The 17,073-nt window shown below is 43.7% G+C and overlaps 1 protein-coding gene across 3 annotated transcripts in view; it reads right to left on the bottom strand.

Annotated features, from left to right (window-relative positions):
- DSCAM (DS cell adhesion molecule) overlaps positions 1-17,073 on the bottom strand; it is a 365,261-nt gene that overhangs the window by 69,166 nt on the left and 279,022 nt on the right. For all 3 annotated transcript variants that reach the window (XM_063127558.1, XM_063127556.1, XM_063127559.1), the window contains 5 exons: positions 15,279-15,432; positions 5,033-5,150; positions 3,106-3,269; positions 2,073-2,171; positions 910-1,098 (listed from right to left, as the gene is read on the bottom strand). In XM_063127558.1, the coding sequence (XP_062983628.1) occupies positions 910-1,098; positions 2,073-2,171; positions 3,106-3,269; positions 5,033-5,150; positions 15,279-15,432 (724 nt within the window). The remainder of the gene's footprint in view (positions 1-909; positions 1,099-2,072; positions 2,172-3,105; positions 3,270-5,032; positions 5,151-15,278; positions 15,433-17,073) is intronic.

Here is a 17,073-nt window from a genome sequence, read left to right as displayed (position 1 = left end):
ATTTAAAATAAAATAAAATAAAATAAATAAAATGCCCAAATCACACATCACTAACACAGACACTGTGGCTGTCTATCTACATTATCATATATCTATATCTATCTATCTATATATCTATCTATCTATATCATGCAACTGTCACAGGTATGAGAATAAAGAAATTATATGATTCCAAGTACCTTTCAGCACCACCCTCACTGTTGGAAGCACTTATTCAAACTACAATCTACGTCTATAAATAGTTAGACGTTCTTAAGCAGGATGGAATAGGGGACTAGATTGTTCCATTTTGCCTAATCAAATGATCGCTGCCTTGGCATCTGTATCTGATGCGTTTATAAATCTCAAGTTGTGTCTTATTCAGAAAAGACATTTGTTTCATGTCTATTGGATGCCACAATGTCTATTTTAAAAGGGTTTGTCTAAGTTGGCTAATTGTTGGAGGTGTAACACAGCTAATACTTCTTTTAAACATATGTTTTCACAATGCCCAGTAGTTGTCATTTTTGAGAGGTGGTTATTATATGGATAAACCTTGCATTGGAACCCTCCTTAATATTTACAGATGTACATGTTCTTTTAAATTATCTTCCTGCATCCTGGAAGTTAACGCATAGTCAGCACAAATGGACTTTCTGTGCCCTTCTGACCATTAAAAGATTGATATTACAACATTGGAAGGATGAACACTTACCTCATTTAATGCAATGGATTGAAGACCTTACAATGCTTTCAAATCTGTATGGGTGGTGTATAGATGCTTACTTGGTCTGTTTTTGTTCAAGTTTATGTATAATGCTTAGAAACCTGCATTTTCATTCATTTGAAATTGTTATATCTAAATCTACGTAGCTTCTGATTTTGAAATTTTATAATAAAAATAAGTTTAAAGAAAATGTTTTCAAGTACCTTTCCCAAGCGTTTTGGCCTCTATGATCTCACTGATGCGTCCTGGTCCCACTCCGTTCTGAGCAGTCAGTGTGAACTTGTACCAGGTACCACACTTTAATGTTTCCAAACGGTAGGAACGTTCACTTGGGCTTATGGGGAAACTACCCCACTGTTCACTGTTGTCCTCTGAGTACTGCAGTATATAACCTGCCAAAGAGGCAAAGACATCGTTCAGAATTACAGCAGATCCTGACTACTAGGTTAAGGAGATACATGAGTCAAGGGCTGTTGCCACAGTAGAGTACTAGCAGGCTTGAAATTCTCTACCATAACCAAAGAGTCCACCACTAGGCTGCCTGGAGTTTGTAGCGTGCCTGCACCCAAAATCCCAGGCTGCAAACACCCAAATGCAGCTCAGAGGAGTGTCCTTGCCAGGACTCCCCTGGGCTGCTAGCCAGTATGGCTCCCTTTTGCATCTGGGGCTACAAATGACAGCTCCATGGCTGTCAGCAGGACTTCTCCTCAGCCACAGAGTGGTCATTTGCAACTGGGTATCTTGGAGCCTTTTAAGTCTCCACAATTCTCAGCTGAAATGACAGCTTTGGGGTTGGGTAGGTGGATGTTTTGCCTGCAAAATTTGGATTGTCTCAGAAACAAGTCAAACTATTTCCCCATGTTTTGCAGGAGTAGCACACCTTATTACCAAACCAAATGAATCTGAGCCATAGGGAACTTCCTTTCACAGCTATGAAACCGGTGGCCTCATAAAATCTGGGTTTACATGATCAAACCAAGCCACCGTGGTCTAAATAAGCCACGGTAGTTTGTTTTGATCCCTGGTGCAAGCTGGGTGCCATTTCTCTAATTACCCACACTCACACACAGGCTTGCATGGCTTGCTTGGGGGGTGCTGTTGGAGGGGTTATTTGAGGATGGTTTCTCGCTCAAACAAGCCATTGTTGCCATGTACAGTATACAGGTTGATCAAATTACTGGCATCCTTGACTCACATGAAAAAGCATTCTCCCCCAACTCACTACTAGGCAGGTGGCCTAGATAACACACCTCTGCTTTCTCTTACTCAAAGTGAGCAAGGCCCACTATTAGGTTCCAAAATGCAATGAGAAAACCAATTCTTCACAATAAAATACTGCCGTAGAAGTGTACCTCTACAATTTTACCTCGTATAGAGCTGCCTCCATTGTCTCCGGGAATCCAGGAAAGAGTGATAGAGGAAGATGTGGTTTTGGACACTGTAAGTCTAGGCTGGTCTGGTGGAACTAGATAAGAAGTAGTTAAAAACAGAAATAAAAATGAAATGATTATGCATGACTTCAAGCTATACTTAAAGACATTTCTTAAGGAATTGTTTGGGGCTGGTGGGGGGAAAGCAAATCATATCTGTCAACGTGTCTGAAAATTTGACATCTTCAGTTAAGAATCAGCAGACACGTTCTCATTCTCTCAGATATTTAAGAACTATATAATTTTATCTGGCATTTCTTAACCTTGATTTTGCCTTTGACTTTCTTATCTCTACAATCCCTGCACAAGTAGCCAGGAAAACACTTCCCTCCCCCACCCAACTATTACTTTAGATAAAACAGCACACTACTGTCACAAATCTCTGGCATGCATCCATCCATGCAGCAACACTGATATTAGTGGAATCGGTGCTTGTGAAAAGGTATAACCAGGTTCATAATGTGTGATTGGTCAGGGTGCTCTGGAATATAATGGCTTAAATAGAATCCTAGAGTTGGAAGGGATCTTAGAGGTCATCTGGTCCAACCCCCTGCTCAAGGTAGGATCTGCACTGCAGGATGCAGTTACAGCATTTCCAATGCATGGCTGTCCAGACTCTGATTCAATACATCCATAGAAGGAGAACCAACTACCCCCCAAGGTAGATTCCTCTACATCCTGGTTGCTCTCCTGACAGTGGAGGCTGGTGGCTCCAATATTAGTGGAGCAGTAAATATGCTCCCGGCTTCAGTCAGAACCAAGGTGTGGAGCTCCTTTAGAGTTCTGACTGCTTCTGACTGAAACCCAGAGCAGATTCGGCAGTTTGTAATTTTCTAAATCTCATTTTGAAAACTTCAGATTTTGTTGTCTGGAGTATTCTTGTCGACGTGAGGGTAATCACTGAAATAACTATCAAAGTGCTTTAAGCTCACAAATAGTTGCAATGGGAGAAGACTTTTATTAGCTTACCTTGAACCTGCAAATTCAAAATAATTTCATCTGATCCCCAGTTGTTAGTGGCCACACAGCTGTAATATCCCGAATCCTCTGCCTTGACGGTACGAATGACAAAGCTGCCGTTACTAAAGATGCTTCTTCGCCCATCAATCATCACTAGACTGGGTGTCCCGTTACTACCTCACAGGAAACAAAATTCATACATTAAAGAGGTTACAACCAACATTACACAGGACTGGGGTTATTTTTAAAAAACCCAGGAAAAAACAAAATGCCAAGCAAGAAATGTTAAGGTTTCAGAAGAGACTTGAGCACAAGTGGCCCTGGGTCCACAAGGGGCCCAGAGTAGTCAGGAAAGGCGGTTGAGCCTGGGAACCACTCTTGCCATTCACAGCATGAAGACGAAGAGTGAACTGATTGCTGCTAGAACTTGGTGCTACAGGGACCATAACACTGCAAATCTTCGTGTTAAATGCCGGAAATGCAGTTTCGCTCAACTTTGCTGTAGCATAGCAATCTCAGGCGGTAATTCCTATTGGCTGAAAACACAAATATTGCAACACACTCAGAGTTTGCATCTCCTTGGAGCCTGCAAAGGACTCCTACACACTGACTACGTCCTTGAATTAACTGTGAGACCAAATGTCTAGGAGTTGTTGGAGGTTAGGAGAACTTTCCACACCAAATCCCAGTGAGATGGTCAGAAGGGCACAGAAAGTCCATTTGTGCTGACTATGCGTTAACTTCCAGGATGCAGGAAGATAATTTAAAAGAACATGAACATCTGTAAATATTAAGGAGGGTTCCAATGCAAGGTTTATCCATATAATCAGAGACTTTCTGGAGGTTGATAGCATCATGTAAAGGACACACAAATTTCTGTGGCTGTCCAGTCATGAATGTGCAATAAATCATTCATATAGGGACATTCTTGCTGTGTCTGCAGGTCAGAAGAGAAACATAAAGTGTCTAGGTTCTTCTCACAGCCTCCACAGCTCTGTGGGCTGCACTGGGAGCAGCTGCAGGTTGTGCTCCCCCTGCTATAGATTACAGAGCTATAAAATGCTCCAGTTTGGTGGTGACACCTCTCTATCTCTACATAGAACAGCAAAATTAGACTGGGGATGGGGCAGAAAACAGGAGTCTGTTTTATTCCTTCCCCACTGCTGGGACCTCACCCCACTCCCACCCCAGGAGGCCAGGTGAGCACTCCAATGCTCCTTTTACAGGCTCATTGAAGCTCTGAAGAGGAGCGCTTCTATCTCAGGGTAGGGATGTGTCGCAACATTGTATTGCAGACCCCTCTAGTAACAACAATAGGGTGACCGTATGGAAAGGAGGACAGGGCTCCTGCATCTTTAACAGTTGTGTAGAATAAGGAATTTCAGCAGGTGTCATTTGTATGCATGCAGCACGTGGCGAAAGTCCCTCTTCATCACAACAGATACGTTTATGTGTAATTTATGCTACTTTTCCTTTCTTCTTTTTTCATTTAGAATGTTGTGATATTTGAAATTGAGGCTTTTGAATTATGTAGTTGCATATGTCCATTATGGTTTTATTTTGTTAAAATTCACAATAAAGAAATGATATATATATACAGATACAAAAGAGGGCAGGGCTCCTGAAGCTTTAACGGTTGTGATGAAGAGGGAATTTCACCAGGTGCTGCATGCATAGAAATGACACCTGTTGAAATTCCCTTTTCTACGCAACTGTTAAAGATACAGGAGCCCTGTCCTCCTTTCCATATGGTCACCCTAACCAAATCCAAATCTGTTTCATTACGGCCAATGATCAGCTTGAGAATACAAGATATAATGTATATAAACACACACACCGCCAGCAGCAAAATACATAGAGAGACATCTAGGACTGTATAGTACAGGAACAACAACAAAAAATCCTTATTTGAGATACACACATAGTTGCTGGTTACCTTTCTTTCATCCATTTGACTGTAGGAACAGGATCCCCGACAGCCTTACAAGGGAGGATAATATCCTTCATCCACGGGGTTGTTACTGTGCCACTGAAGGTCAGAATTCTGGCTGGAGCTGAGGAATGATACAGAAAAGGGTTAAAATGGAAAATGAGATGGCCACACATTCTTTGGGCAGAGCGGAGGAGGGTGGGGAGGAACTGGAGGAATTAAATATTTAAAACAAAACTTAAGATGCTTCTGGCTATGTTTATATGAGACTAATTAATTTCAGCCCACATTACAAAGCTGTTTAATGGAACGCACATAATTTTAATATGTGCAGAAAAGATGGCACCAGAGTGGGGAGGGGGAAGGAAAACAGATCCTCAGCACCGTTGAGAATAAAAAACAGGCATCTTTCAATCGGAAGGGATCTATGAGGAATTCAAGCATATTCAGGGTGCTAAGTGGCCTTAGTGTACTTCCTTCCAGACAATGCTTTTAGTATGCAGTAGCCCTGCCTCATTCATTGAATTTGGGGGGGGGGATCCAAAGTCCTTGTCTTCTGTTCATAACTCACCCATATTTTCCAACTGCTTCTTTTTTCTTACCACAGAAAATCCATCAAAGCAGGGGCAATGGTGGTGGAATGGAATAGCTGCAAAAAGTGCTTAGATTGGTAGCATTAAGAGCCCTCTGCTGGAACAGCCCTTAACCCATGGGGCTGTCTTTACGAGGGGAAAACCCCATGGTGGCTGTGGATCTGCACCATGTCGGTTAGACGACGCAAACACAGGTTTGCAGCCACTGCAGCGATCTCCGCCATGCTGCACTTTGAAAAAGTCAGAGGTTTACCCCAACTTTTTCAAATGGAACAAGATCAACACGGCGCTTCCACTGTGCAATGTCGTTCCGGGGCCAATCTGGGGTCAACCCAGGGGCGGAGCCTGGTGAAAGGCAACCAGCGATTGATCAGCTCTGAGACTTGAATGACTGCCCAGAAACCCCGTGCTCCCTCCCTGGCATTGGGATTAACCAATGATGCCCTGGGAGAGGGAAAGCGTGGGGTTGAAGAGGAGGCAGTTAGAAGAAACTCCCCATGTTGTGGTTCAGCTTGTGTGTGTGTGTGTGTGTGTGTAATTTATAACATAACAATACAGCAGTGATTTCTTATCTTAATCTTTTGTCCTACTCTCTTATCCCAATACTATAAATCAGGGTTGGGCAAACTCTGGGGGTCATGGGAGGCACATAGATCGCCTCCCCTAAACCAGTGGGTTTTGCATTCCACTCACCACCAAATGGTGGCAGTGGCAAAAATCATGCCACATTAGGAAACGAGGTGCATGGGGAGTGGAAACTGGAAATGTACTTCTATGTGCCTTCTGTTCTTGCTAAATTGGCACAATTTTTGCCCCTGCTATGGCAGGAGCCACAAAGATTGCCCACCCATGCCATAAATAGAAAGCAGGTACACTACTACTTTATAGTGGCATTGAAGTGCACTGATAACTGTTGGGGCATCATTCACATTCCATATGTCACTTTCAAAGTGCTGAGAGTTATCAGATGAGGATTTTGTGGCATGCTCACAATTGGCCACTCATGGTTCTTCGCTAGACATTTTCACGATGCAGCGCTCCTCCCACGCATCTCCCGCTCCTTCTGCTCTTTTTTCCGTCCCAAAAAAAGACCCGGAAAATCCGGTTTTGGAGGACATGACGATACTTGCTGCCATTTCCTGCTGTGTGCAGGAGAAGCAGCATGATAACAACACCCACTGAATGGGCCACATGGTTGTTGCTGGCTTTCTCTTTCTTCCCCATGTGAAAAAGGAGGAAGCTGCTCATCCCTGCTGTGGAACAGAAGCGGGAGGCCGAGCGGCAGTAGGGAAACGTGATTCCCACCCACCCCATCTGATGAGGCTCATTATGTCCTGCTTTTATTCCACATTGGTAATGATTTGACACAAGGTGTAGATTCGGCCCAGGTCACATTTGTCCAAGGTCTTGTGAGTGCCATATAAAAAATTGTCTCTGACTCTCGGTTCTAGTGCACCTTCTACCCAGGTGAACTACTCAGGATTTTCAACGTTGTAATACTTTTCTCTTCACCATTTACATATATTTGCAGGCAAAGATTGCATTGTGAGTTATTGATTTTATGCAAGCCATTCTGGGAGCCTTTCTGGCTGAAGAGCCAGGTAAAGATGTTCAAATACACTCTATTACTCATCTTTTTCACCAGTGGAGGTCAGTGGCTCCAATGTCAGTGGAGCGGTGAATATGCTCTGGGTTTCATTCAGAACCTGGAGCTATCCAAAGGAGCTATCCAATGTCCTCTGGAGTGGATCTATCACTCCACTGACATCAGAGCCACCAGCCTCTACTACTTTTCACACAAGAAAAAGGGAGCACTGTCTCAGGACGCTGAAACAACTTGATTGTGAACAAGCTCTTTTTCTTGTTCATCTTGGGGTGCTTACCTACCTTGCACCCCTGCTTTTCACACAATCCCATGTTTCCTTTGTGTACACCTGCATCTTAAATCAGCAAAAATAAACAACACCTTCTTTATTAATTTCTGACAGCTGGCAAAACCACCAAGTTCATCAATTTTGTTTCTTAGATCCATATGTTCTATACTTTGACAGAGGATGCACCAAGCAGGGGAAATGTCAGTATTTCTTTTTCTATAATGACTTTGTAAAAATGCTAAGACAAGACAGATTTTGCCAGTTAAGGCAGGCTACAGTTTGGCTCCTTTTATGAAATGTGATCAGTACATTAAAATAATGCTGAACTGTGAACTGTCAAGAATTTAGATCAGCGTGAAGAAAGAATGATAACTGACAAAAAAGATGCAGCAATGTCATGGCGCACTGGCAGTAAAGCTCATGCAGGTGTGAGAAGAACCTAGACACTTTATGTTTCTCTTCTGACCTGCAGACACAGCAAGAACGTCCCTACATGAATGATTTATTGCACATTCATGACTGGACAGCCACAGAAATTTGTGTGTCCTTTACATGATGCTATCAACCTCCAGAAAGTCTCCGATGCCTTCCCCCAGTAATCTCAGTTTAAAAAAGATCAGAGATAATACGCTATTTAAAGTTATCACGGGATATCCCCAGTATGTAAAGTTAGTGTTGCACTATAATACAGCCACTAGATGGTGCTATTTTATTGAAGTTTATGCAGCACTGCTGAGAGGGGAAGTTTTCAATTACAAATCATGTCATCACCGTGGGTCACTGTCTAAAGCAGCCATAGCAAATGCAGGAAAGACCCCAGAAGAAGAAAGCCCACTAAGGGTGCGGGAATTTACCTTTATGTAGAGATGCTCCAAGTCTCAGGGCCAAACTAAATGTTCAACTAATCATGTATAGTACAGCTATGTGTGATAGATTTTCTTACTCTCCTGCAAGCACGTGTGGGCCTAAATTGGATTGGGACCATGGCACTCCAATAAAGGGGGGGTTAATAAGGGGGGAATGTCCATTGATTTCAATGGAGACTTCTTTCTTTTTAAACCGTTCCCCCCAATGGGGAGAGGAGTGGAATTTTAGGGAAAAACATATGGAAGGGAAGGCGCCATGGTTCCACTCTGAATTGGGGCCATATATACACTTATTCCACTATGCGTGATTAGCCAAATGTTTAGTTTGGCCCTCAAAGAGGGCTGAGTGAATTTTCACTAATTGATTTTGATCAAGGGTTCATTAGGGAGCTGGCATTAGACAATCAAGGGATTTAGGAGGTACATTTCTCAGAAATGAAGACATGTATTGATACGTCCCCAAGTCCACACTTGGAAAATTCAAACAGTATTCTTCCCCACCACCTATAACTCAGAGCTTCCAAACTTAATAGTGCCAAAGATCCCTACCTACACCATGAGCAAAACAATCATTTCTGTGTCACACGCAATACACCTTGGAAATGAAAGCCTTGAGAAAGATTTACTCAGTGTTTTCTAATGCTCCAAGCCTAAAGCAACTGTCGGTATATAGCCCAAACGCTACCAAATATGATCAATTTGTTACAATACTATGGCAGTTATGGGAAACCCTTCTAAAAAGGGTTTTGTATGCACACTAGAATAGGATATCTTGTACACAGTACAATGGATTTCAAAATGATAGAAACAGACATTAAAAACAGACATTGCTCAATTTTACAACAGATTGTTCAGTGTAGTTGGGGGAGTTTGAGCTAGTCATTATTGGCACTTAGGCATTTTAATTCCTGATATTAGGCCTGAGTTCTATATGCTTTTGCCCTGATCCTATGTCTTCTGGCATGTGTGGTGTCTTGGTGGAGGCTAAAATATTGCTGGAGGCTAAAATATTGCTGGAGGGTGGGTCACGATTGTAACAAATATACGAAATAGGTGAACAATTACTAATGAAGCCCGCAGGAAAGATTTCATAGCAAGATCTAAATGTAGGGTAATCTGCATGATGGGAGCTATAAAAATAGATGTGTCATATTTAATGCAGCTCTTTTTAAGAGGCTTAGTTCAAAGCTGTCGAGTTTCCTTCAGAAGCAGCAACTTCAAAACAATTGGTAACGAAGTTAAAATTAGGGATGTGCTCCGCTCCGATTAGGAGCGTAGAAGCAGTAGCGGATTGGCCTGCTCCGCCTTACCCAGAGGCGGAGTAGGAGCGGACCGTGGACCCCCTAGAAGCAAGGCGAAGAGAAGCGACCATTTTTCGGAGCTCCGAGTTCAGGCGGAGCGCTCCGGTCGCCATCTTGAAAACATTTCGCCATAGGATTGCATTGCGGCAAATAATCGCGCATAACTACGTTGTTTTTGAAGCTATCGCTCTGGAAATTCTTGTGCTCAGAGAGTCGTGGATGGGGGTCATTTTGAGACCACTCTCACCTCTCTGCGTTGTCCGTGTCGCGTGCTATATTTTTTTGAAAATCGGGTCAACCGCGCGGCTCAAACTGTGTTTCGGCTTTTCGCCCATAGGATTGCATTGAGGGAAAGAATCGGGGATAACTGGGGGGGGGTTTAAGCTATTGTTCTGAAAATTCTTGTGCACAGAGAGTCGTGGATGGGGGTCATTTTGAGACTACTCTCAACTTTCTGCGTGCTGTGGTTCACGTGCAATGTTTTTGTGAAAATCGGGTCAACCGCACGGCTCAAACTGCGTTTTCGGCTTTTCGCCCATAGGATTGCATTGAGGGAAAGAATCGGGGATAACTGGGGGGGGGTTTAAGCTATCATTCTGAAAATTCTTGTGCACAGAGAGTCGTGGATGGGGGTCATTTTGAGACCACTCTCAACTTTCTGCATCGTACAGGTCGCGGGCTAGAAGTTTTTAAAAAATCGGCGGGAAAAATACCTTTTTCAAAGGGCTGAGGGGCAGAGTCAGCTCCCGGTCATGATGATCCCAAAGTTGGAGGAGGGCATAGGCAAAACAGGTAACTTGGGATTCTGGGAAACTTCTCTTTCTTCATCTGAACGGGCTTTTCCCCGTGTTTTTTAACACAGTAGCCCCACCAAATGCACAAACACAACCTGAAATCATATACTAAGCCAAGAATAAGAGATAGAAACACAGCACTGCTCCCCACCCTAACCTTGGTGAACAACTGAATCGATGTGGTGCAAGGGGATGAGCTCCCCTAGGGCATCTCATCGTGGACGTGCCCCCACTCTCTCCTGCACTGGAAGGCCATAGAGCCTTCCAAAGAGAGTAAAACGGTGGAGCAATGCCTCTCATGAGTTGAAGTGAATGGTCACTTTTCAGTGGTGGAGCAATGCCTGTTCTGAGTCGAAGTGAGCGTTTTACTTCTTCTCGGAGCTGTGGCTGTCAGTGTCTTGAACTGGCAGCTACTTCCCCCTCCCCCGGGCACGTCCCCCTATTGCTGGTAAAAGACAGATATAGCCTTTTTAAAAAAGTTGTTCTTGTTGTTTATTGAGCAACACTGCTGCTTTTAATTCCACCCCTCCTTTGTTTATTGATTGATTTATTCCATTTTCTATGCATTACTGGCTTATCCTTGGCTCACTTCCTTATGCCCCCAGAAATGCCAGCTGCATGCCTGCCTGCCTTCCCTCCCTCCTCCCCTGCCCACCTCGCAGGGATGTTGTGTGTGGGGTGCCCGATTTTCAAAAATTCGCCAAAAATCAGGGGATGATGGGATTGCTTTGAAACTTGGCATGCGTGTGTATATCCCCATGAGGTGTCATGGTGCCAAACATGAGGTTTCTAACTTGAACAGAAAAAAAGTTGTATAATTTTCTAGCTTTCAATGCAAGCCTATGGGGGGGGGGAAAACGGAGCTCCGGATCCGGAGCTCCGGGCGGAGCGGAGCGGAAGTGGGCGGAGCGGGGGCGGGGCGGAGCGGCCTGATCCGGAAAATGGCGGATCTGCAAGTGAAGCGGAGCGGGGGGTCCGTGCACACCCCTAGTTAAAATCTTTCTAGAGACACAAGAAACCCTGAGAATATCATGGAAAACATGCATCAATATCAGAAGCCTAGGAAACATGATACAATGTCATGTACTGTGTGCAGCACATCCAGATAATGTTAAAATCTCTTTCCCCACTCCCTCAGTCCTTGGGTAGAGTAGGGCTACATTCAGATAACACGATAGTAAACAGTGGGGGTAATAATCAACTCAACAGTGGTTTATCTAGGGGGGACTCTCCTCACAACATGATAATAATCAACCATGGTGTGGATTAGGATCAGTGTTGCATTGACTATTAGTCCATGCTGAGTTGACTCACTCATCCTCCCCCCCTCCCCTCTCAATTCTCCCACTAATATCCCATCAGCCATTGCTGCCAAAAATCTATCCTGTCAGCTGGACTAAAGAAGCAGCCACTGCTTTGACCGCTCTTGCCTTGCGACTCTCTGGCCGACAAAATAACCAACGGTGGCCAAGGAAATAACCAACAGTGCCCTCCACACAACATGATAACCAATGGTAGTTCATAGGGCTGTGTGTTCCACTCCACAAATCCAGAGGTTTGAGTGGATGGGGAAGTTCCTAGGAGTGGGTGCATGGGGAATGTTGTGGCTGCATTGCTAAGTAACTTTAATGCCTGGACTTAATGGGTGTGTGTGTGTGTGTGTGTGTGTGTGTGTGTGTGTGTTAGATGGGCAGTTGATTCTGTTGTGAATCACATAATTAACATTTGTCTTCTCTTCCATTTCTACATTCATGATATGTTACAGCAAAACAACAACAGCTGCAAGAAACTGTTTGCCAATCCAGATAAGCATCACCACCATTATTATTATTATTATTATTATTATTATTATTAATTTACTCTGAACATGGGCAGTTCCATATTTTAAATTCACTTAAAACATAATATCAACATGAATAACGGAATAAAATGGAGCATGCCAACCCAGGTGCTAACCTGTTCGCTCCTGTCCCATCACCTGCCACTCTCTGGGTGGTCATTTAGGGCCCACCAGAACTGCAAATACCTGGGCCTCAGCCTCAAGGCCTCAACCACAAGCTGCACCAAGAGGAAGTGTCTCGAGCGTATATTTATAGGCTGGGGTGGACAAGAGGGAGAAGGTTCTCCCTCCAAACCATCCTGAAGTCCTGTTCCCAATGAGCCAATCAGGCGATTAGCCTCCTAGGAGCCTGATCCAGCTGCCCAGAATCCTGCAGCACCACGGCTCAACACATGGGCTGTTCTGCCTCTCATCCCCTGCCTAGATGTCCACACAAAAGTGAGGTGCCCAGGTAAGAGGGGCTCATTGCTTGGAGAAGCATAAGGTATACATTTAAAAAAAACATTGAGCCCAACAATGTGCAACGGTGCTGAAATTGGTAATTGAAATGCACTAGGCTCAGTAACACTTTTTCCTTGTGCATCTGGAGATCTCCTTTCTTCTTTTACTCAGACCTTGTTCATAGGTGAAGAAAGAGCCCACCCTGAAATTGCTAAATTCAAAGCTAAGACTTCAGACATTCTTTTAACATACATCACTTTTTACACAGGCCACATAGATATCGGAAGTGTTTGAACCGGCTTTATTCAACAGGGTAGTTTTTTGTTTTGTTTTTTTCATTTTAGAACATGCTGACAGGGAGTGGTAGGACTTTTTTCTGCCTAAACATGCATAGGATTGGATCCTTGTGTTCACCGTCCCGCCATAAGTGTGCCAAGCTGCACGTAAACAGTTCTTCTGCACGCATAGGAGGGCATGCCATTTAAGTATTCTATGGAACCTGCCTTTGATCACACCCCACTGTTTTTAGCTGAGCATGCTGACATTATGCTGGACATACTTTAATGTGATAAGGTGAGCTCCATCTGGATCTCACGTATGAGCATTCAGTACCATGGGGTGCAGAAGGAGCTCCCACTGGTGGTAATGCCACCAAGCATCCAGCACATTGGCAGCATGCATGGCTGAGAGCTAGAAGGGGGCAGCTTAATAAAATACTTGTGGGGATCTCCTCATGTGCAGCTTGAGTGTTCAAGAAGGGGATCGATCGTGCCTTACGTTTTCTTCCTTGACTCTATCCAATAATATAATTATGATTCTATGTAATTAGTAAGCAATGTGCTAAATTTGGAACCAAACACCACCAAGGATCAAATTGTCAGTCATGACATACTTCAGTCAAGTATTCGCATTAGAAATAAGAGCTAATAAGGAAGAACAGACTACAGGGCGAGAATCCATTTTACACCAATTAGACGAACATGAGAACAGGCATTAGCATCAAACATAGCTGGAATGTTTAGTCTCAGTGGGTTTTCATCCTATCCAAATAATATTTAAAAGAAAGTCATACAAAGAAGTCCTTGAAGAGTAAAGGAAAAAAATCTTCATAAGACTGCTGGAGGGACTGCTGAGATCCATAAAAGAAGGAAAGGAAGAAGATTATCCTACGTATGTGCTGTATGATTGTCCTGAAATCATGGCGCTCGCAGCCTCTTGAAGAGAAGCATCGGCTTCTCAAGAGAATTGCTCCAGTAAAAAATTTAATTAAAGTTACAGACAAAAATCCATTCTGTTGATCAAAAGGAAGAGGAGTAAATGAAGCCTAGCTAATGAAATTACGTTATATTGCTAGCAGATACTTGTGTGGGACCAGAAGCAGAAGGCTCAGGATAGTTCTAAAGTGCTCTCAAAAGGAATCTGCTTATTACTGTCTCAGGGGTAAAGCAGCTTCTTTAACTCTGTATCAGTCTCCATTAGTACATTTTGCCAACCTCAGGGCTGTCTATACATGGCCAAAGCCCTGCGCTGGCTGCAGATCTGCGCTGCATGAGTTCTACGATGCAGCCACAGATTCACAGCCACCGGGCCAGGGGGGGGGGCTTTTCTGCGAAGCTGCACAGTGCAGAAATCAGGGACTTACCCTGACTTTTTCAGTGGAAACAAGGCCACCCCCAGCTTTCTGCTGTCTGACCTCATCCTGTCTGTGGATGATCCGGGGAGGGGGGCAGTCCTGGCAGAAGGGGACCAGAAATTGGTTACCAGCAACAAGGATGAAGGCGGTGGTGGCTCCAGTACCCCGATGACCACCGGAAAACCCATGCTTCCTCCTTGGTGTGGGGATTATCCGACACCACCCCAGGTTAGTGAAACCACAGGGTTTGGGGGGAATGCAGCACTAACTCAGGGCCATGAAGGTAGCCCTCTGGATTCAAATGGGTCTCTGTAGCTATGAGAACCAGATGTTTATCTTTTCTAAAGAAGAATGAAGTTTGCAATTCTTCTTCCTTCATGGCATGTACTAATTTGAGTTCTTTGCCCTGTTAGGGCCTTTTAGAAGGTCTCTGCCTGTAGCATAATGCCACAGGATTGTCTGCCAGTCCTATGGCATTATTAGCCACAATCCAGAGAAGTGGGCTTTTCACCATTGACGTGTTGAAGGTGCCAACTGGCGGTTGTGTAGCTCCCATCCTTACCCCCATCCTCCTCTCTCTTTCTTTGGGACAATGATAAAGTCCTGCTTGGAGCATGAGGATTGGGGGCAGTCTGAACAGGAGGTGTAGTAACTGCACCATTTCCTGTTGCTTCATTAACGTAAAGTCCATTTCTCTGGGCTGCATGACCTGCAAACGGATAGTTCTAACAGTGACTGATAGTGCTAACCTAGGCACATCAACTGGGAAGTAAAGCCTATGGAATTCAAAGGGACTTACTCCCAGGGAAATGGGTAAAAGATTGCAGCCTAAATGGCTTTCCAGTCTCTCCCAGCCCAACAATTCCATTAAGTTGCACGCTGCTCATTTTATGATGTGCAAACACCTCACCTTTAGCTAATGGTTCCACGGTGATAATTTCACTGCTGTTGCCCCTTCCTGCAGCTGTCACAGCCACCACCCAGACGCTGTATTGTCGATTCCGACTCAAATTGGGGATTCTGTAGGAAAATGAGTCAGGAGAAGCTTCAAACTCGCTGATTACCTGTGACAGAGAGACAAATATTTCCGAACTAAAGTAAACAATTTACATATAGCAAGAGCAACAAAGGGAGAGAGAGGCGGAGAGAGTGCATAACAGTTAAGGGTATTTACCTGACATCTCGGATAGTCTGGAGACGATAAACATGGTAATAGAATGTGCAGCTTCAAGTCAACTGCATTCAGTTGATTCTAAGTTCTGTCTTGTGTATGAAATAAACACAACTGATATATTCAATCCGTGGTGGCTTTGCTTGAACACACCACACTTGCAGATGGGTCCATTTCTTGGACTAGATTAAGGGAGGAGCAACTTGTGGCCCTCCAGATGCTGTTGGACTACAGCTCCTATCAGCCCCAGGCCAGCATAGCCAATAGTGAAACATGATATAATTGCATTCCAACAACATCTGGAGGACCAAAAGATGACCATTCCTGGTGGACACTCAAAATTCACCACAGATGCTTAGTGATTGGTCAGGGAGCTTGGGCAAGGGGTGTTGCTGTTGATTTGCTTCAACTATGTGTGTCTGTCTGCTTGCTGAGGCTCAAACTTCACTGGCAAATGTAGGTGTACAAATCACATAGAAATGGAAGGGAAGTGTTTCAATTTATATTTCAGCCATGGATTCTAGACTACCCAGGCCGTTCCCTTATGCAAGCATGCACTATATTCCGAGAAGCGGCATTTAGGCCATCAGTATCATCCAAAATTGGATTGAGATACATCCTTGGAACAAAGGTAAGAGTCACTGACTGGTTTCACACAGCACGACAATCCAGAGAATGGGTAGAGTAAGGTTTTTTGTTGAATTATGGGTTGTTGTGTTGAGTGAACCCCGCCATGCTAACAAACAATCATTTGTTAACCCTGAATAGCCCAGAGTTCATTACCCAGCTACAGATGGTGTGTTCTTTCCATTTTTTGTGTGTGCTTAAAAAAAACATGGTTAGCATGGCTGGGTTCACACAACACAACAACCCACAATTCAATGACAATCCATACTCAGTCCATACTCTGAGTTGTTGTGTTGTGTGAATAAACTCAATGTCATGATAGAAAAGAAAAGAAAGACGTCTGAAAATTTCATTAAAATCCTTCATATTAGTTGTGGTATCATGACAATCAAGAGGATAATAAGTATGCTCTGATATATCTCAACATTAACGTAAAAAGTTAAGTGTGCAGAATGGGCATAATGACAGCTGTGCCTCCACCGTGTTACAGCCTGTGGCACCGCACCAACATTGCCAGCAAAGCCAAGATGACGCACCAGGCACTAGAATGGAACACCTGCTATCCAGTCTCCTTAAACTCCAATCCTTTTCCTGCAAATTGTTGGTTTTTTTGTATATATAGAAACCAAAGGCCTCTTCAGCCACAGGGCTCCTGCACCTTTAAGAGCTGTGTACTGTAGAAGGGGAAGTTCAGCCACTGGAGATTTCAACCAAATACGCAAAACAGTATTTCCATATATTCATATTTGATTTATTATGGAGGATTGTAAAAACAAACAAACAAAAACAAGCTGCTTTGTTTGTTTTAGGAAGTTCAAACCACCCAATGCATTCTTCTTGAACTGGGAAAAATAATTAAATATTAGTGCTTATGAATGCTGAGCATAAACTCAAATGAGCAAGATTT

The sequence above is a fragment of the Elgaria multicarinata genome, chromosome 5 (assembly GCF_023053635.1).
Source record: "Elgaria multicarinata webbii isolate HBS135686 ecotype San Diego chromosome 5, rElgMul1.1.pri, whole genome shotgun sequence".
In the NCBI taxonomy this organism is placed as follows: domain Eukaryota; kingdom Metazoa; phylum Chordata; class Lepidosauria; order Squamata; family Anguidae; genus Elgaria; species Elgaria multicarinata.
This window is presented reverse-complemented; position numbering and strand designations above follow the sequence as displayed.